The sequence below is a fragment of the Thunnus thynnus genome, chromosome 3, assembly GCF_963924715.1.
Source record: "Thunnus thynnus chromosome 3, fThuThy2.1, whole genome shotgun sequence".
Taxonomy (NCBI): Eukaryota; Metazoa; Chordata; class Actinopteri; order Scombriformes; family Scombridae; genus Thunnus; species Thunnus thynnus.
This window is the reverse complement of record NC_089519.1, coordinates 36,581,226-36,601,666: the sequence shown is the minus strand read 5'-3', so window position 1 is coordinate 36,601,666 and position 20,441 is coordinate 36,581,226. Positions and strand designations below refer to the sequence as shown.

Below are 20,441 nucleotides of genomic sequence, written 5' to 3'. Positions count from 1 at the left end.
TCAGGGTGTGCAAGAAATAACAAAGTATCTAATCCGTCGCGAAATGATGAATGCAGGTTTTCTCAAATTCGATGACCGTCCTGAGAATTATTGGTCATGGAAGGCATCATTTCAAAGTGCTACCAATGACCTACACCTTTCAGCCAGAGAAGAAATAGATTTATTAGTAAAATGGCTTGGTTTAGAGTCTTCAGAGCAGGCTAAAAGAATTCGCTCTGTGCATGTGTTCAACCCTGCAGCAGCCCTCCACTTAGTCTGGCAACGACTAGAAGAAAGTTATGGGTCACCAGAAGTAGTTGAAAATGCACTGCTAAAAAAGATTGAAGATTTTCCTAAACTTACCAACAAATATAATGTCAAGCTAAGAAAGTTGGGTGACATTCTTCAGGAGATAGAGTGTGCAAAAGAAGGTGGATATCTGCCAGGCTTGTCTTATATGGACACGGCTCGTGGAGTAAATCCCATTGTGGACAAGCTACCTCACAGCTTACAAGAGAAATGGATTGCCACGGGTTCTAGATATAAGGAGGAACACAGAGTCGCATTTCCCCCTTTCAGTTTTTTCTCCAGCTTTATAAGACAGCAGGCAAAAATAAGAAACGACCCTAGTTTTGCCTTTACACCACCCAGCAACCAGAGTTCAAAAACTGAGAAATACATGAAAAGTGGCAGCAGAGCTAGTGTAAATGTACACAAAACTGACATTCCACAAGAGTCCTCAACTATCCAGAGTAGCTCTGTTGAGAACAAAATGGAAAACCCTGATAAGCAATGCCCCATACATAAAAAACCCCACCCTCTCAGAAAATGTAGGAGTTTCAGAGCTAAGTCTTTGGAAGAGCGGAAATCATTCCTGAAGGAAAAGCACATTTGTTTCAAGTGTTGTGGGTCAACGCAGCATCTGGCAAAAAACTGCAGAGAGACAATTAAGTGTATGGAGTGTGGTAGTGAAAGACACATTTCAGCGCTACATCCTGGCCCTCCTCCCAATGCAAAGGAAACCATCGAAGCCGAAACATGTGATGGCGGGGAGGTGAATGAAAATGTAGTCACTCCAGTCACATCCAAATGCACAGAGATTTGTGGTAATGTAGATATTCAATGCTCATGCTCCAAAATCAGCCCTGTGATAGTGTATCCTGCTGGAAAAAGAGGATGCAAGGAAAATGTACGCAGTGCTTGACGAGCAGAGTAATAAGTCACTTGCCAAATCTGAGTTTTTCCATCTTTTTAACATCACAACCTCATCAGACCCATACACACTGAAAACCTGCTCTGGAGTAATCACAGCTATGGGCAGAAGAGCTAAAAACTTCATGATTGAATCACAGGATGGAAAAATACGACTCCCCCTCCCAAAATTAATTGAATGTGATATGATTCCTGATGACCGCAGAGAGATTCCATCCCCTAATGTTCTATTGTTTCGTGGTACGTGAAGACCACAGAGACTACCTCAGATTTCTATGGTACGAAGATAACGACCTCAGCAAAAATGTGAGAGACTATAGAATGAAAGTTCACGTGTTTGGAAACAGCCCCTCACCAGCTGTGGCCATCTATTGCATGAAGAGAGCTGCATTTGAGGGTGAGAGAGAACACGGCCTTGATGCCAAGCAGTTTGTAGTGAGACATTTTTATGTCGATGATGGTCTTGCATCTGCACCTACCCACGAAGAAGCTATCGACATCTTGACAAATACTCAAAAGATGTTAGCAGCGTCCAATCTGACATTACATAAGATAGCATCCAACAGCCACAAGGTCATGGAAGCTTTCCCAGCACATGAGCGAGCCACAGATTTGAAAGATTTGGACCTCAGATTGGATGATCTCCCTCTACAGCGTAGTTTGGGAGTCCTTTGGAGCCTGAAAACAGACAGTTTCACATTCCAAGTTTCCAAAGAGGAAAGACCATACACTCGGAGAGGTGTTCTAGCCACGGTCAACAGTTTGTATGACTCTTTAGGGTTTGTGGCTCCTGTGACAATGCAAGGAAAAGCCCTAATCCGTGAACTCTCAGCTGAGCAAAATGGCTGGGATGAACCACTGCCTTCGGAAAAGGAGGAAGAATGGAACAGATGGAAAGAATCTCTAAAAGATCTCCAATGTCTTCAGATAGCAAGGTGCTATGTTCCTTTTTCACAGTCCTCCGCCCAAAGAAGAGAACTGTGCATCTTTTCAGATGCATCTACAATGGCTATCGGAGCTGTAGCTTACTTAAGAGCCATTAACAATGAAGGTCGGTGCCATGTAGGGTTTATCATGGGCAAATCCAAACTAGCCCCACGGCCCGCTCACACTGTACCACAGCTGGAGTTATGTGCAGCTGTTCTGGCTGTGGAACTGTATGACCTACTAAGAGATGAGATTGACACTGACATGGATGCTGTCAAATTCTTCACAGACAGTAAGATAGTCCTCGGCTACATATATAACAACACCAAGAGGTTTTACACATATGTTGCCAATAGAGTTACTCGCATCCGAAAATCTACACTTCCTGAGCAATGGCACTATGTCTCTTCAGAGAACAATCCAGCAGATCACGCAACAAGGCCTGTTCATGCTTCCCAACTTCAACATACAAACTGGTTTTCTGGACCATCATTCCTAGCACAATCCAATCCCGAACCATCACAGTCAGACATCTTCTCTCTGGTAGATCCTGAAGCAGATGTAGAGGTACGGCCTGACGTCACATCTCTAATCACTAAAACTTCAGAAGTCCAGATAAAGTCACATCGCTTTGAAAGGTTTTCTCATTGGATGACCTTGTGTCGCACCATGGCATCACTAATTCGTGTTGCAGCATCATTCAAGAAGACATCTGATCAAAGCAAATGCCGTGGATGGAAGTGTTACAGTGAGCTGAGCACCGTGAGTGAGCTCCACAGAGCAAAGTCTGTGATTATTCTCACTGTGCAGCATGAGATCTTCAAGGAAGAATTCAGATGTGTTAATATGAAGCAAGTACGGCCAAAACAAAGTCCACTCACAAAGTTAAACCCCATTCTTGACGAAGATGGATTACTCAGGATTGGAGGTCGCCTGGGATCGGCAACTCTTACAAAGGAAGAAAAACATCCACTTATCATCCCCCATACTCACCACATCGCCTCTCTCTTAGTGAGATACTACCATGAGAAGGTAGCTCACCAGGGCCGTCATATCACAGAAGGAGCAATTAGAGCAGCAGGATTGTGGATTATCGGGAGCAAACGCCTGGTCTCATCAGTTATCTACAAATGTGTCATCTGTCGTAGGCTTAGAGGAACATTTCAGATCCAAAAGATGGCAGACTTGCCAGTTGACAGGCTCTCACCAATGCCACCCTTCACCAATATCGGTCTTGATGTTTTCGGTCCATGGACTGTGTTGATACGTCGCACAAGAGGAGGCAGTGCAGACAGCAAACGGTGGGCAGTTCTTTTCACATGCATGTCAACAAGAGCTGTGCACATCGAACTTGTTGAATCAATGTCCACATCCAGCTTCATTAATGCATTGAGAAGATTTTTCTCAATTCGTGGACCTGCAAAACTTCTCCGCTCAGACAGAGGTACTAATTTTATTGGTGCCTGTAAAGAATTGAGTATTGATCACAGGGATGCTACGCTGAACAGTTACCTTCAGGAAAAAGGCTGTACATGGCAATTTAATCCCCCATATTCCTCACATATGGGTGGTTCATGGGAAAGACTTATTGGTGTTGCAAGACGAATCTTGGATGCAATGCTTATTCAGTCTGCACATACACGAGTCACACATGAAGTACTGAGTACCTTAATGGCTAAGGTGATGGCAATAATGAATGCAAGACCATTGGTGTCTTTTACTACAGACCCCGACATGCCAACTGTCCTTACACCAGCAATGATCTTGACTCAGAAGACGAGTGCTCTATCAGCACCCTCCGGCACCTTTAACCCAACAGAGCTCCACACAAAACAATGGAAACAGGTTCAGTGTCTTGCAGACGCCTTTTGGAAGAGATGGAGGGGGGAATACCTTGCCACTCTTCAGAATCGAAGGAAATGGACAGAGGACAAGCCCAACATCAAAGTTGGAGACATTGTTTTGCTCAAGGATCACCAAGCTCACAGGAACAACTGGCCTGTAGGACTTGTTATTAAGACATTCCCCAGCAAAGACAACAAGGTTCGCAAGGCAGAAGTAAGGACAGGAAAAGAAGGGAGTGTGAAAGTGTTTCTGAGACCGATATCAGAGATGGTTGTCCTTTTGTCTGAGGGACAATAGAAAATGGACAATTTACATGTTAATGTTTGTATCTCATTCATTGTCTGTTAGTGGTACAATAGTATTGTGCCAGGCGGGGAGTATTCTGCCCTTTGTTTGAGTGCAAGTAGTTTTTTGTGTTCTGCAGTGCCCCCTCCTGATCATTCAACAGAAGTAGTTACAAAACAGGAAGTTTCCTCCAGAGCTAACCAGACAGAGTAGAGAGCTCATGTGTCGGCATCTGCTGCAGCTATTTATTTTCAACATTGTTGCCTTGGACACTATTTGTCTATTATGTGTTAGCGATTTCTTTACACTATATGCATCATATATTTGCTGTGTATTTGTTTTGAGGTGACTAAATTGATGACTAGCATAGCTGCAACCTGTTAGCTGACCTGTTTTGCTTAGTGACGCAGCATTTTTAATTCTTACATAGTTATGTCAGTGTAATGAATATTGTTTAGATTCTCATTTCTGTTTGCATTTGTGCTTTGTCGCAGTTTTACAGTAAATGTGGAACTTCATTAAACATGCAAGCAAAGTTACGCCTTGTGTTTATTGGAGGACTGCAGACTGTTGGCTAACTGTCTAGCTTTGGATAAAGACTACTCATTGCAAGGACAGTATACTTATCTTATTTCTTGTGCTTTAGTTTAATTTGTTAAATTGTACTGACTTCTTTTTTTTCTAAATTCAATTTTTTTTTTTTTTGCAACCTGGTGCACGGTTATATGTTCCCCCTCCTTACGTGCCTGCATTAATTCTCTGCCTCTGCCTGTAGGAGCTGTGGGCCTAGGCTGGGCCGATGAGATCTTTTCCCCCTGCTGGTGGTGAACGGTACAGAGTGGTTTGGGTTTTTGAGAACACATGTGGGTGTTTTATTTATTTGCTTTCTCCCCTTCTCTCATCCAGTTTCCCCTGTGATTGAGACCCCCCCTTGCTCCTGGTAGTATCAGGCAATTAACGCAAGTAGGCCATTGGGATTGTGCAATAATTTTTACTATAATACATTTTGATATTTGTGTAAAAGATTGAATGTTTTTTTAATATACTTGCATTTACTGTTAATAAATATTTTAAATTATGAGTTATTATTGTGCACAACTTCAACATGAAATTATTCGTCCAGTGACATAACTCATAAGAATAGGTATAATAATAGGGAAAAAGTACTCCTCGTTGACCACACAAGAGAGGTCAATCAGAATTATGATTGTTATTAATCTTAATTATGATTTTGCAAGGGTATAGGTCTTTTAAGGTTAAGTGACTGAGATGCAAGCACAAACAAACACTGACAAGTTCACTTTAGTTACATACACATTTATTACTAATACTACAGCTACAAGTATTGAACACTACAACATTTTACAGACAAGACACAAGAGGGAGAGGAAACTGGTACAAAAGGCTATGGCTAGTGAATAATTCAAATGCATGATGCAGAGTTATCTATTGTGTAGTTGGTATGAGAGACCTGATAAACAGATGAGATGACTGGTACCTGAGAAGCAGCGATTCAAATCAATGATACAACAGCTTAGTTCTGAATTGCCAATTGAAATTACATTTATGAAAGTACCAGGGTTTCAGCAAGTTGATGAAGGTTTTATAGGACTACTTGCTCGCTCCCTGGGGTGTCCTCTTGTGGAGAATGGAGTTCGATGTGCTGGGGTGAGGAGCTGGAGTCTGGATCTTGTAATGATGAGTCAGTCAGCTGGTCCGGAGTTGAAAAGTTCCCATTGGAAGAGAGCTCCTGGTTTATGCTCTCATGCTCTCCTCGGTTTGATCCTCATCTCATGACTCCACATTCTGAGGTTTCACCTCAAAATGCAAGCTTTCAACTGGCATGGCGGTGTGTGTATGTGTGTGTTCTGGTAAATGTCTGTGAGTGTCTGTATGTCGCTGGGGCATGGCATATTTTGCAGCATGTCTTGTGCCTTATGCTGGTTTCTCCAGTGAACACTTTTTTGGTAGATCATTTAAGGCTTAAAAGTCAGAGCTCACAGTAAGACTAAACTTGGTGCCACCTCGTCACTGTGTGTGACTGGCTCTTAGAGGTGAGTTATGATAACCAGTGGTGGGGGTCGTTTATCCAAATGGTACTATTAATTCACACTGCGGTGTGAATTGGTCTTCCCCTCTTGCTGGCTCTTGTAGCTTGAAGGATCAAAACTGGTCTGTGTCAGTGGTCTGGTTTGGTGACCACGCAGGAGATGAGGGGTTCTTTATCTGATCCTTTCTGTTTGCAGGAGTTTGTTTAGTTGGTCTGGTCAGTGAGGAGTTACAGACTCTCACTTATGTTTTATTGGCCAGCATTCCTCAGGGGTTGAAAAAAGAGCTGGTCTGTTGTTTGAGGCTTGTGCTGTCTGCCTTTGAAACATGCAGGGACTTAACCCTTCATTATTATTTAGTGGGTTTAATATTCCATCTTATGTTACATGGGTGCTGAGGTCAGTGGTTGGTAGGTTTGAGAAAAAAGACTGTGGTGTGTATTTTTAACCCCCACAGCGCCAGTAAGGGTTTTTTTTTCCAGGGCAGCTTCGGGTTGTGTCTGACACAGATAAGACCAACAGTGAGGTTAAACCTGTGGGAAGACATTCTGGGCTAAGCTGAAAGAGGCTTATTTTGGTTAATCAAGACTGGTAGTGAGTGTGTGTCCGTTGGGAAAAGGGAGGTTCTGTTTGCTTATGGCTACAGAGACCTAGGCACACTTAATGACTTTTTTGATGCAAAGCACTTGGTGCATGTAATTTCTTTTGTTGTAAAGCACTTTGAGCTGCATTCTTTGTATGAAAGGTGCTATACAAATAAAATTATTATTTATGGCACTTATATTATGGCACTTTTTACAAGCAGCAAAGCCACAGTGTTATTCTCAAAGTCTGATCACACCAAATTTCTCCCATACGTCTTACTTGGCCTTTGACAATGTATTTCCCACAATTTTGTGTTCACCATTGGTTATTTTTGTCTTTAGGTCATCTATTTTGATCGGCTAACTACTAGAAATAGATAGACCCTCCTTCATTCTTTAACAGGAAAAGTAATCTCTCTCTTGCAGTTCATTACAGATCAGATCAGATTTGAGGGGGTCCTGAGCACCCAACTGGCTGGCTGGTGAGAGCCAATCCGTACCGCCCAACTCGCACAAATATTCGTTAATCAACTAACCGAACCTGACCCGACCTGCAAACTGCCAACTTTTTTTTTACCAACCGTGTTTACTAAACACCAGTAGGCTCAGTGAGCTGTGGCCGTGCAGCAACGAGCTGTGGTTGAGGAGAAACGTGCTGCGGTTTTGTTGTGAAATGTGTGCTTATTACAACCTTTGGACTACCAACAGGGAAAACAAAAGGGGCAAACTATGTTCTGCTATCGCTCTGGAGCTTGTTTTCTGCTCCTTTGTTGAGGAAATAATGTTGTTTTAGCTGTGTGTGCGCGGGAGTGGGCGATTTGTCATTGTGGGGGTGTTTTGTTGTGAAATGTGTAGTGGTTGAGGGAGGCAGCTAGCTTTTTCATTAGCTTGAGAGCAAATATCTGCACAGTGTTTCTAGACGGATAGCACTGATTTGTTGTGTTGTTGTGTCATTATGCTGGTTGTTTGTTGACATTAGTGGGAGAGAGGCAAGGCGCTCAGGAGTGCGTAAAAACATCATTTCCACTGGATTTTCACGGAAAATCCAAATCCCACCCAGGTCCTTCACATAGATATCAGTCCAAAGGTTGTTACAGACAACCGAGGAGGTCGGGGAAGGTCTCTTTTTTAAATTACATTACTACCCTCTCATTCATTGACAATAAAAAAGGATAATTCATAATTCTACATATAAAACCTTTAACATCTGAGAATCAAATTCCAAACTCATAAATCTTGTAGACTAGGCCTACTGATTTTCCCAAGTTTGGCCTTATTTGTCAGAACTTTTTCCTCATCTTTGTTGACTAGGCCTATAAAACAGGACCAAACAGATGATGTGCTGGTTGGTTTTAGCTCTTTGTTCTCCTTTTCCCTTTCCTTTAACTTGTTTTTCATGTATATTCTGTTCACTTGACAGTTTACATTCTCCTCTCTCCCTAAAATACACCGTTACAGTGAGTGTGACGTACCCGACGATCAGAACTGATACAGATCTATTCAGATCCACTCAGGTATTGGACATATTAACATACAGACCCCAAACCCTCCGCAGTAAAACCAGACTTGATCCAACCAGATTAGACTGAGTAGAATTTGGAAGCAGTACAACTCGGATCCCGGGTCAGGTCTCAGTTCAGGTCCTCGTGAAAACCTCTACCACCTTGTAGTCCTCCACATCTCAGATAGCAAGTCCTGAGATGCAAGCAGCAGATTGCAGCAGATGGCTCCATCAACCCATGGTTTCGTGTTTGTAAATGGTCATACAGTCAGTGCAGGGATATCACTGGCCAGCATAGCTAAGTCTACCTCCGCTCACTGACTCACTGATGTTGTCGTGAGCTGGATTGGAACATATCCCAGTCAACATCACTCAGCGTGTCCTGCAACATAGCTTCTGATAGAGCAGTCCAACACCTGATCTCTCTTTTCCTTACAGCTACCTGCTTTGTTTATATTGTGGTTTGAGGAGGAGGAAGGCGCTGTGATCTGATGGGAATGGTGGGAAATAATGCATATTAATTTGTACAGTGAAAGGCAGTTTTAATATATTTTGTTGTCACTCTGAAATTAAGCACCAAAAATAATAACGTGCCTAAAACTGCTTAAAATACTAGATATTAAAATAAACTTAATCTCTACCTGTGTGTACGTTCAGTGTGTTTGATCATGTGTGGATCATATTGCTTCAGCAGCAAACATTTGTACTATGAGTGTTGAAATTTTCCAAACAAGAAAGATAAAAAAAAGCAAAGACTTAATATATACAGTATACATTAAAACACATTAATTGCCTTTTTTTCAAAATCACACAGGACTATATCCTGAAAAATAGTATTATTTTTTAAATAACTGACAACAGACATTTCTTTGATGCCTGAGTCATTTTAGTGATGTACCATTTTTTAAAGTGATATAAATCTCCTCTCAAAATGTTAATTTTCCAAACAAAAGTAAAATCCACACACTGTTTAATACTTTCATTATAATATATTTTATTACTGCTATGATTGCATCTGTCATGCATCTTATGATGCAAATGCAAACCTCCTCAAACAGATAGGTTTCCTGAGAAAACTAGAACTTCACATGCACTGGGTCTTTAGTTAGCTGGATGTTTTTTTCAATGTTTAGCTGTGTGTGTCTTGGATGGCAGACTGAAGTTGTGAATCCTGATGGCACTCCCACAGAAGGTGTTGAAGTGGTGGTGAATGCGGACAAGGTGCTGGTCATTACTGCATCCAATGGCATGGCAAGGCTTACCATCAATACAGAAGAAAACTCTGAACCACTGACAATCACTGTAACTTTTGAGAACAGGTAGAACTGCATTTACTTAATCATATTTTGTGTTAAAGCCATGCTTAGCAAACGTAGGCAATGGGCCCTATTTTAACGATCTAAAGCACACAGTCTGAAGCGTATGGTGCAAGTGCATTTAGGTTGAGTCCAAATCCACTTTTGCTATTTTAACAGAGGAAAAAATGGTCACAGCGCCAGGCGCATGGTTCAAAGGGGATGTCCATAATCTCCTAATTAATCATGGGTGTGTTTTGGGCGTGACATGCATTAAACCAATGAGAGTGTCATCTCCCATTCCCTTTAAAAGCCAGGTGTGCTTGCAGCTTGGTGGATTACTATTATAATGGCGCATTTGCCAAGTAGTAAGAAAGAACGCTTCTCTGCAGAGGAAACGGATCTGCTCGTGCACAAAGTGAAAGCGCACAATCCATAACGAGCGCACTGCTGCTCCTGGACCCTCCAGTGGCCAGCCCCAGACCACCAGCTCAAGGTCCTGTTCATTAATTTGTTGCAAATTTATTTTCATTTGATTTTCGAAAAGGTTTTTTTTTTCAGTTACAGCTTTAGTTTCTTTAAAATCGTTTTGTTCAGTCATGGAGTAACAGATGAACTCTCCAAGGTGCTGATCCTGCTGCTGGCAGCAGCTAGGAGCTGTGCAGATTTATTTCCTTCTTTGGTATAATCATTGTTTTCACCTCATTTATTTCCTCATGTCCTCATTTATTGATGTACCAGAAAAGTCGATCTGTGTTTGATCCGTTGTTGTCCGTCTGTCTACATGTATTGCCATGATTTGGTCAAATAATGAGACAATTTCATCTGTCATTACTGTGATTACCTAATTCTGATAAATATTTTGACTAACCATTATGACATGTATTTTTTAAAAATATGTTAATGTACACAATAATTATCTTTCACACTGTTATCCTTTTATTTGTCATCTTTTGAATGTCTGTGTGCTGCTGCGCATCTGTGTGCGTGTAACAAGCAGAGGGTACGCGTGTTGTGTACTTATCTATGTAGGCGCACATTACTGTCCTAATAATGTGCCCTTAAAATAACAGTGAAACACTGTGCCATTGACTTTAGACCAGGTTTTTGTTGGTCAAAAGCACAATTGCTCCCTGCTGCCTCAAGATAGCAATGCGCCAACAATGCGCCTGACCACACCTCATTGTAAGACCAACATGCCCATGGGTGCTCAGACGGGCACAAGTGCCATTGCTATTTAAACAACATGGGCGCTGGACAGGAAAATGACAACTGTGTCAGTCTTAAACTAGCAAAGACACTTGCATTGCGCTTGGTGCCGCTTTGTGCCGGGTGTAAGATAGGGCCCAATGAGTGTAAGATAGGGCCCACTCAGCATGTCGGGCCCAAGTTGGGTCTCTCAGAGTATGGCACTGAGAAGACACGATGAGACACTGTTAAGCTTGATACAGTATGGGGTTTCACAGTGTTACAAGCAAACATATTTCACTAAAACACACCCAGTGCAACTTGGGACGTTGCTAAGTCGTTGTCGGGCCAACAAGACCGTATTTTTCATGAAATCAATCTTTAACTTCCGGACTGTTGTGGAGATATTGAGCGATGGCCCGTTCTGCCTTGTGAAGGTCTGACTCTTAGTCTTTAACCTCAACAGATCAGCCTACAATATGAAAAATTAGTCCAATTGGTTCACTAGTTTCTAAACAAGGAACTGCACTTTACCCGTGTCAGTTCAGGTCACATTGCATGGAACTTCAGGTCACCATCAGCACACTCTGGTTTGAATGTCTGATTATGCCATTGAATCTACTCACTTACCTATCTACCTGCGACCTTGGTAACCATGGCAATGCTGATTCACCCTTTATCAGAGAGGCTTTCACTTCCCCAAACAACACAGACAGTTACTCCGAGTCTCAAGGAGAGGAGAGAACGTCTACTTCTACTTAAGAATTGTAGTGAGACCTCAAGGCCTAGGCTAGACCCAATGTAACCCAACACGTACAACCGATAGCTCAAAAGAGGATGGATGCAAATAATGCTAGATGGAATACTCATTGAATTAATTATTTCTTTCTCACAGGATATCATGACTTTTCAGTAGAGTTGTTAAGGCCACATTCTTCAGTCAGTACTGACACTGGATCTTCATTTTAGACAGGAATAATGTTTTTCTTATTCTACAGGTAATGACAAAGACTTCCTGAAACTTTCAGAAGCCGATCCACTCTGTGGTTGGTGGATTGTTCATCTTTGAAGACATACATCAGTCTATTTTTCCATTTTGTCTTGTTTTCAAGGTGCGTTTGGATCTGACTGAGGCAGATCATATGTGCAGTGCAGCTTCTAAGCATGGGAAGTATTGTTAATGAAAATTTCACAGTAACACAGAAAAATGAGACAGGACCTGAATGACAATCTCTCCTTCCTGGAGAGAATTCAACTGGAAGTGATTTGAGTCTTCTGTACTACAGCTCAAACTACTAACTATACTAATCAAACTGTCTGCTGGAGGTCCTGCGCAGGCACTGTGGCAAATCACTTCTACATTTTCTGGAACTGCCTCACTGTGGTTCCATTTTGGAGAAGTGTCCACAACGTTCTGGAGGCAGTTTTTCAGATGAAAATTAATTTAGATTTTAAATAATGTACCTTGGTGATCGAGAAGAGTTTTCCTGTGCAAAGTGAGATAAATACTTGTTGAAAATGCAATCTAATTGGTGCAATCTAATGTAATTCAATACAACAGCTTTGCCATAAATTATACTTTTATGAGGCTTATACATTTTCAGTTTTTGTTGACATTGTATTATATTGAAAAGTGTTCCTAATATTTTGCCCCTCTCATGTATGTAATTGGAGTGGACGAAATATTAGGGACACCATTCAATATAATACAATCCAGTACACCAGCACCACCACCCACTGCAACCTCAATACTAACCATGAACACTTTTTGCTGCTATGTTCTATTTTTGTTGTTGTTGTTCTTTAAAAAGATGTTAATAAAAAAAATGTCTCAAATCCAATTTCCTGACAAAATATGTTTTGTTACAATCAATAGAGATGAAAGAGTTGTAATATATAAAATTCATGGATAAAATACCTGAGAGATATGTCTGTTTTTGGCAAATCCAGAAAATTAAATACCTGAAGAGTACGAGTCAACATGACGGAAAAACCCAGAATTTACATAAAGCAATCCTGCTCATAAATTTACCACATTGCCCTCATTGGCTTTATACAACCAACCAAATTAAAGGGGTAGATGTCTTTGTATAGACAGGCAAAATCTCTGATGGTTGACATATTTGTATATACAACATGCAAATCATTAAGTCCACTGAGAGACAGTATTATCTGAATTATTGAAAAATATATAATCATATAATTCAAGAAAGAAATAAACATTAAAATGATAGATCATAATTATTGAATCAGATTGTCATTGGAGAAAATTCCTTGGTGTTGCAACTCAAAAAACCCTGCCAAATAGACTTTTACCTCAACAGTTGTCTGTGTGTTTGTGCATGTTCAATATTTTTATGTGGAAATATATTTATTCAGCAGGCTGAGAATAACCATAGGTGACTCAAATTTTACAAGCAAGAAAAAAACAAGGGAATCATATTAGAAAATGTACATCAGAAATGTGAAATTGCTGTTTTTATTTAATTCTGCAAAGAACTGTTTAATCAACAGCGTTTAGAAGTTAGTCAAGTATGTAAACCCTCATTGATTTTTTCTGTTTACCCTTCAATGTTTATCAGAACTGAGCAGTTTCTCAACTGTTGCTGGGAAATCATGTGTGTGTTGTGTTTACACATGTGTACAGAAACCTTTGAGAGGGGGACGGATGAGACGGTAGTGAGGACAGGTAGAGGTGTGAGAGGATAGAAGGAGAGTGCTGCAGAGCTAGAGTCTTCGTTGACAGCAGATCAGGATCGGAGGAGGATGTGTAGAACTGCACTGTGGCTGCTGGCCTCTCTGGCCTTTGCCTCCCTGGCTTCTCTGGCTGATGGAGCTCCATTGTAAGTAGACCTAGCTTGCCTTCATGCACTCTTCCTGAGATTTAATTAACACAGACAAAACAAAAATACAAAATATGCAGTTTGTTTGCTCAGCTTCCTGATATTCAAATTGTTGTGGTGAAACTGTAAGGAGCACAACAACAAGATCGGTGGTTCTCTACATTTATAATTTATTTAAAAAGTGTATGGATATGAAGGACGTATTGCGCGTGTATCAGTTTAACATAGTGCTAATTTCACTTGTGTCTTACAAAATGGTCAGTGGACCAGTTTACAGTTTCATAAGTCAAGGTAATGTGGTCTTTCAAATGATGCCAGCAAGTTGGCCCACATTTGTTCTGAGTTTGCACAGTGATGCAGTACACCACACACAGCAAACAGTTTTACTGATCCAGTGCTGGATTTTAGTTAAGATAATAAATAGATTACTCATTGTGTGTGAAGTCCATGCTAGATCAGATGATCCTCAGGCTGCAAAGCAGTGGTTCCAAATTAAACCTGAGGGGTCATAAGACAATTAAAGAAATAAGAAAGGAAAAATATGGAAAAAATGTGAAATTCTGGACATTTCTACCTCTTTAAGTCTGTAAAAGTCCTTTAAATGAAACAAATATTGTAAGAGAATGTCCACACTAAGGCATTAACATGTGTCACAGGGTTACAGCAGTAAATCTTGTGTTTAAATAGTGACAAACCTCATTGTCATTAGCATGTATGTGGGGGTTATAGTGCCTTACAATAAAAAAGACCATGTTTGTCAGTAAGTCAGTGCATCCTGAGCAGCAGTGTGATTCAGTGCAGTGATACTGTCTCTCTCTCTGTCCCCACTGCTCTGCAGACAAGTGATGGCTGCCCCCAACTTGTTGCGGGTAGGAACAGCAGAAAACATCTTTGTGGAGTGTCAAGATTGCACCGGAGGTGACATCAGGGTCGAAATCAAAGTGATGAACCATCCAACCAAAAGCAAAAGGCTGGCAACCACATCTGTGACCCTTAATGGAGCAAACAGCTTCCAGAGCTTCGGACAAATTACGGTAAAATAAATACTGTATGTACTGTATACTGTATGTTACTCTTACACAATACTTGACTTTTTGTATTTTGCCTGCATTCATCACTTAATTTGTAGAAATCATTTTCTCTATCAAGACCACAAACAATAGATTTAGCATTTATAAATGTCATGGCATATCGATTCTGCTCCTCATGTAATGTTTATGTCTCTGGTTTCAGATCCCTGCTTGGGTATTCAGTAAGGATCCTAACATGAAGCAGTATGTGTACCTGCAAGCTCAGTTCCCTGACTATCTGCTGGAGAAAGTCGTCTTAGTCTCCTTCCAGTCTGGCTACATCTTCATCCAGACCGACAAGACCCTCTACACCCCCGACAGCGTAGGTAAGTTCGCATCATTGCTGAGAAACACAACGTCTACCCTTGTGAAAATATCTGTAGGTATGCTAAGGTATCTCCCTAGAAAATATATCACCCAATCTATGTCAGATGGTAGAATGTATTAAGCTGTTGCAAAATTGAACAATAAACATTATGAACTACTTCTTTAGTGTTCATAAAGGATATTTTGAAAGCATTTTTTACTGGTGTTGATAATGTACAATATCAATTTCAAAATTGAAGGATAGACTTCTTAAGATGAACTATAATTTTTAAGGTCTTTAAAGCAAGAGATAAATACATTTTAACAATGAGAAAAGAAAAAGAAAAACATGAAAAATATTTAATAAATAGGGAATACAAACACCTGCTAGAAAGGAAATGCTCCCCCTAATATTCCCCTCCTAAAAATCCCAATCATCTCTGAGAGCATCACAGTTTTATTAGCACATCTTTCATTTTTCAAGAGTGACTGCATGAAAAAACTACAGTAAAATGAACTCTTCTTTTCACATAAGTGGAATAATAAAGTAAAAACTTAAAATAGATACACCATGACCTCTTCTCTGTCTCTCAGTTTATTACAGGATGTTTGCAGTGACGCCCAGTATGAAGCCAGTAGAGAGAGATACAGCAACCCAAGTTGATACTTACATTGTCATTGAGACTGTGGTAATGATTCAACATTATATTGTAATGAGCTGTCACTGTTCAACTGTAGGTGAGATCATTTCTCACTTTTTCACTTTCCACTTTTTCTCCCTGCATGCTTCTTAAATACCTGAATGACCTTTGTATTCCTTTGTTTCATCTCTTCCGACACACGTCCCACCCATAAAAATAAATGTCTCCCTCTAGTGGTTGTGTTGCAGCCTCTCCCTGAGAGGTAGACAAAAAAAAAATAAAGAAATGTTTAAGACAGTGTCCAAGGACTGATCAGATTTATGGAGAGTAAACAAAGGACTTGTTGAAAATATAGAATGATTTCAATAAATGTATAAACTGACAAGGCTCATTTTTAATCTTTTAATGATTGTTCAATGTTGCATATTTTTAGAGCCCTGAAGGCTTCATTAGATCACTTGATCCAGTTTCTCTGGAATCAGGCATCCACTCTGGAAAGTTCAGACTGGGTGAAATTGTCAGGTGTGTATTTTATTTTACTTTAATTGCATTCGGTACATTCTGTTGTGGTTGGCAGGTGTTAGTGGGGAATTTAACATTTTTAACATGTAACAATTTGGACTGGAAACCGGGTGAAACAGCTAGTCTGGTTTGCATTAAGTCTGAAAGTAAAAAGTTAGCAATTGACAGGCAACCAGCGCAGACTCCAGGAGGTTATTGCGTGGAGCCAAGAAATGCTCTGGCCCAATGGTCAACCCCCCAGGCAAATTATTGTTTTCAGACTTAGGTTATTGTACAAACAAAACACATGAGATATAACATGTTAATTAGTGAGATAGTGAACATGTGAATTTTGTTATCTATGGACTCTGCCAGGCTAGTTGTTTCCCCTTGTTTCCAGTCTTTTAAGCTAAGCTAACTGGCTGCTGGCTATAACTTTATATTTAGTGTACAGATATGAGAGTGGTAAAGTATCAATTTTCTCATGTAACTCTCCACCAGAAGGCAATTTTGTTTGTTTCCCAAAATTATTCCTTTTAATTGTATGGTAATTTATCATATCCAGCCTATTTCAATCTGAATATTTATTGTAAATGAATCATAGTACAGTTAATTCTATTAAATAATCAGTCTAAACAGGGGTAAAACAAAGGTACCTTTCTAACAATTGTGTAGTTTGTCGGCCAACCTGAATGTAGGACACTAAAAGTGTGTTGCAGCAGCTCATTTGTTCATATCTAAACTTGTATAAGACATAAATAACTTGAATCTGAGGTTTGGACTATTACTACTTATATTTTAATCTTTTGCTTGATTATTGAAGTATTTGTCCGTGTGTGTGTGTGTGTGTGTTAAGTCCCGGACTGTGGAAGGTGGTTACCAGGTTCCAGAGCAACCCACAGCAAAGCTTCTCTACACAGTTTGAGGTCAAAGAATACAGTGAGTCCCTCTTTACTTGAACTGTCATTTAAAAACCTATACAACTTACACTTGATTAGACATCCAATAAAATGTTTTCAATTTTTCAGTGCTGCCCAGTTTTGAGGTTAAACTGATGCCTCTTACCGCTTTCTTCTATGCGGACAGCAAAGACTTCACCGTTGACATTAAAGCTACGTAAGTGCAGGTTCTTGTTTTGTGGATTTGGAGAATGAGTTTGATTGGTAGATTGGATTAGAGGAGAAAGTAAAAGGTGTTTTGACTAATCTCTTTGTAATAGTTCCTATTCTAACTCTCTCCTGTTTTATTTGATTGATTAAAATGTGTCCTTCTCTTGTGGTTTTAGGTATCTGTTTGGTAAAGAGGTGGACGGGACAGCCTACGTAGTGTTTGGGGTTGTGCAGGAGGGTCAAAAGAACAGCTTTCCCAGCTCTCTTCAGAGAGTGCCGGTGAGTGCATACTAACACTTTTGCTGCATCTCTATCTGTCATACTCTGTGTGTCTAATCTCTCATATGCACAAGCAAATCTGGCCAAACCCAAATCTGGCCTTTACCAGTGCTACAAAATCTGCAAGACTGCACAACATGAAAAATGTCTGGGATTTTACTGTTGTCCATATGTCAGTTATAATTGTCATATTCAGAGAGAGGTATTCAGAATTAAGCCAGATTAACATAAGAATTTACACACCCAACTAAATTCCTATCAATTGTACACTGATATTACACTGTATACTTGTACACTGTATTTCAAGATGCATTTCTGTATTATGTCACATTAGGTCGAGAATGGTCTTGGACAGGTTAAATTGAGGAGAGAGCACATCACACAGACCTTCCCAAACATCAATGAGCTGGTGGGGAAGTCCATATATGTAGCTGTCAGCGTGCTGACAGATAGCGGTAAGAAAGAGAGATTGTGTTTCTGCCTGTTCAGTACGTTTGATCATGTGGGAATCATATGACTTAGTAGCACAACAAGGTTCAAATTAACCATCAGTAACGTCTAAAAATTTCCAACACAAGAAAGACAAAGAAAGAAAAGAAAAATGCCATATCGAGATAAATAAATAAATTTAATGGATTTACATTGTTTCTGTATCGATTAATCATGAATGAAGCAAAAATGTGTAAAAATACTTGAGTAATCAGTTTTTTTTGTGCACATGCATATATTTCTGCATAATCTCACAGGTAGTGAAATGGTGGAGGCAGAGTTGAGAGGCATCCAGATTGTCACATCACCTTACACCATCCACTTCAAGAAAACACCCAAATATTTCAAACCAGGACTGTCCTTTGATGTGACGGTAAATAATTCTACTTTAAATAAACCCTTTCCAGAAAATATTTCACTGCCGAAATACAGTCACTGTTTGAGCCCAACTTTCATACCATCAATTATTGTTTTCTTTCTTATTTTTTGTTTCAAAAGCCACACGCTGTTTAATGCTCCCTAAATGTCCATAAAACTGTAACTGATTAGTGCAATGCTTTAATTTGTCTGGATCATTATGATGCAAACAGATCTTTACACAGTAGAAATTCACAAATAAACGCACAGGGTCACTATATATTAAATCATAATATTTAGTGCCCAGCTTATGCAGTTTGCAGCCAAAGTAATCTAATAGCATTACATTGCCATTAATAATATGTCTTTTTAGAGATATTTAGATCTTTTCTGATTGTTCAGCTGTTTGTGTCTTGGATGGCAGATTGAAGTTCTGAATCCCGATGAGACTCCAGCACAACATGTTGTTGTGGTAGTCGATCCAGGCCTGGCGCAGGGCATCACTGCATCCAATGGCATGGTCAAGCTTTTCGTCAATACAGAGGAACGGGCCCCAAGACTGACGATCACTGTAAGTCTCCAAAATGTTTTGAAAGACTTTACAGCCAGGTTTGGCAAACAGGAGCTTAAATCTACAACTTTTAAGCTAAAAGGAGAATGAGTATTAGGTTCACATTCATCAGGTGGGCAGAAATGTAACTCCAAATAAAGGCTAATGTGGTTCTGTGTCTGCTGGATATGAAAGTTGATCAATATTATCATCATTATCATCATTATAAATTTATAAGCCAGTAATACCGCATGTGGAGGCTGTGTATGTTGATGTTTTTCTGCCCCCTGGTGGCAAAACTCAATGGGGAGATGACTGACAAAAAGCCAGACACAGGTTTATCAGTGAAGTTAGTGCTGTTGATAATACCAGTTGAGTTGTAGCGTCAGTTGATGCTGGATGTCAGTTTAAAGTGCCTTAACTCAGGAGAGAAAAAGGAACACTTTTTTATTTAAAACAATTAAGTGGCAAGATTTAAAACAGCCCTCAAATAGGACAAAGCTGTAATATTTGCAAGCTCAAAAACTTTGAATTTGGCAGCGATAACCGGCCTTTATTATACAGTGTCACTCTATTATCTGTAGGTCCTTTTCTGTTCTGTCAACTGATGTTCATCTATGGGTACAAATCTTTTTGCTATTTCTTTAATTGTTTTCATGTGCATATATTTATTTAACTGTGCGTGTACACTTACTTATGTGCGTGTTCAAACGCAGGCAAAGACCAGCGATCCTCGCATTTCACCTGAAAGGCAAGCATCAGCCACCATGGTAGCTCTCCCATATACTATCAAAAACAATAACTACATCCACATAGGTAAGAAGCATCCTGAAACAACATGAGGTTTTAAAAAAAGATGTGGATGGCAGCGGCAGTGCTGCCTAAGTGCCAAGATCTCTGCCGTGTCTAGTAATAATCACAAAATGTAATTTTTGTAGGGGTGGATACAGCTGAGATAGAATTAGGGGACAACTTGAAAATCAACCTCATCCTCAACAGGCAGCAAACTCAAGACATCACATACCTGGTGAGAAATGTTTCATACCTGTGTGTGTGTGTGTGTTTGTGCACACACTTGAATGTTTGTGTCCTGCAATCTGCCAATATGTACACACATGTTGGCTGAGTGCTGATGTTCAAATCTGTGCCCTCAGATCCTAAGCAGAGGTCAGCTGGTGAAACATGGCCGTCACCAGTCAAAAGGACAAATACTGATTTCCTTGTCATTGCCCATCACCAAAGAGATGCTGCCATCATTCCGCATCATAGCCTACTACCATACAGTTGACAATGAAGTGGTATCAGACTCTGTTTGGGTGGATGTCAAGGACTCCTGCATGGGCTCGGTGAGGCACACAACATTGAAGTAATTGAACTAATGAAAAATCCACCCACACTCAAGCTGATTTAAGTTCTAGGATATATTTTAATG

The 20,441-nt window shown here is 40.1% G+C and overlaps 1 protein-coding gene across 1 annotated transcript in view; it reads left to right on the top strand.

Annotated features, from left to right (window-relative positions):
* Positions 1–12,443: 12,443 nt before the first annotated feature.
* LOC137180336 (complement C3-like) overlaps positions 12,444–20,441 on the top strand; it is a 28,525-nt gene continuing 20,527 nt past the window's right edge. Inside the window, exons 1-14 of the mRNA XM_067585666.1 lie at positions 12,444–13,707; positions 14,546–14,741; positions 14,941–15,103; positions 15,678–15,772; positions 16,158–16,246; positions 17,082–17,164; positions 17,254–17,341; positions 17,511–17,613; positions 17,948–18,068; positions 18,360–18,475; positions 18,884–19,030; positions 19,726–19,825; positions 19,948–20,036; positions 20,164–20,355. Of these exons, the coding sequence (XP_067441767.1) occupies positions 13,631–13,707; positions 14,546–14,741; positions 14,941–15,103; positions 15,678–15,772; positions 16,158–16,246; positions 17,082–17,164; positions 17,254–17,341; positions 17,511–17,613; positions 17,948–18,068; positions 18,360–18,475; positions 18,884–19,030; positions 19,726–19,825; positions 19,948–20,036; positions 20,164–20,355 (1,659 nt within the window). The 5' untranslated portion in view covers positions 12,444–13,630. The remainder of the gene's footprint in view (positions 13,708–14,545; positions 14,742–14,940; positions 15,104–15,677; positions 15,773–16,157; positions 16,247–17,081; positions 17,165–17,253; positions 17,342–17,510; positions 17,614–17,947; positions 18,069–18,359; positions 18,476–18,883; positions 19,031–19,725; positions 19,826–19,947; positions 20,037–20,163; positions 20,356–20,441) is intronic.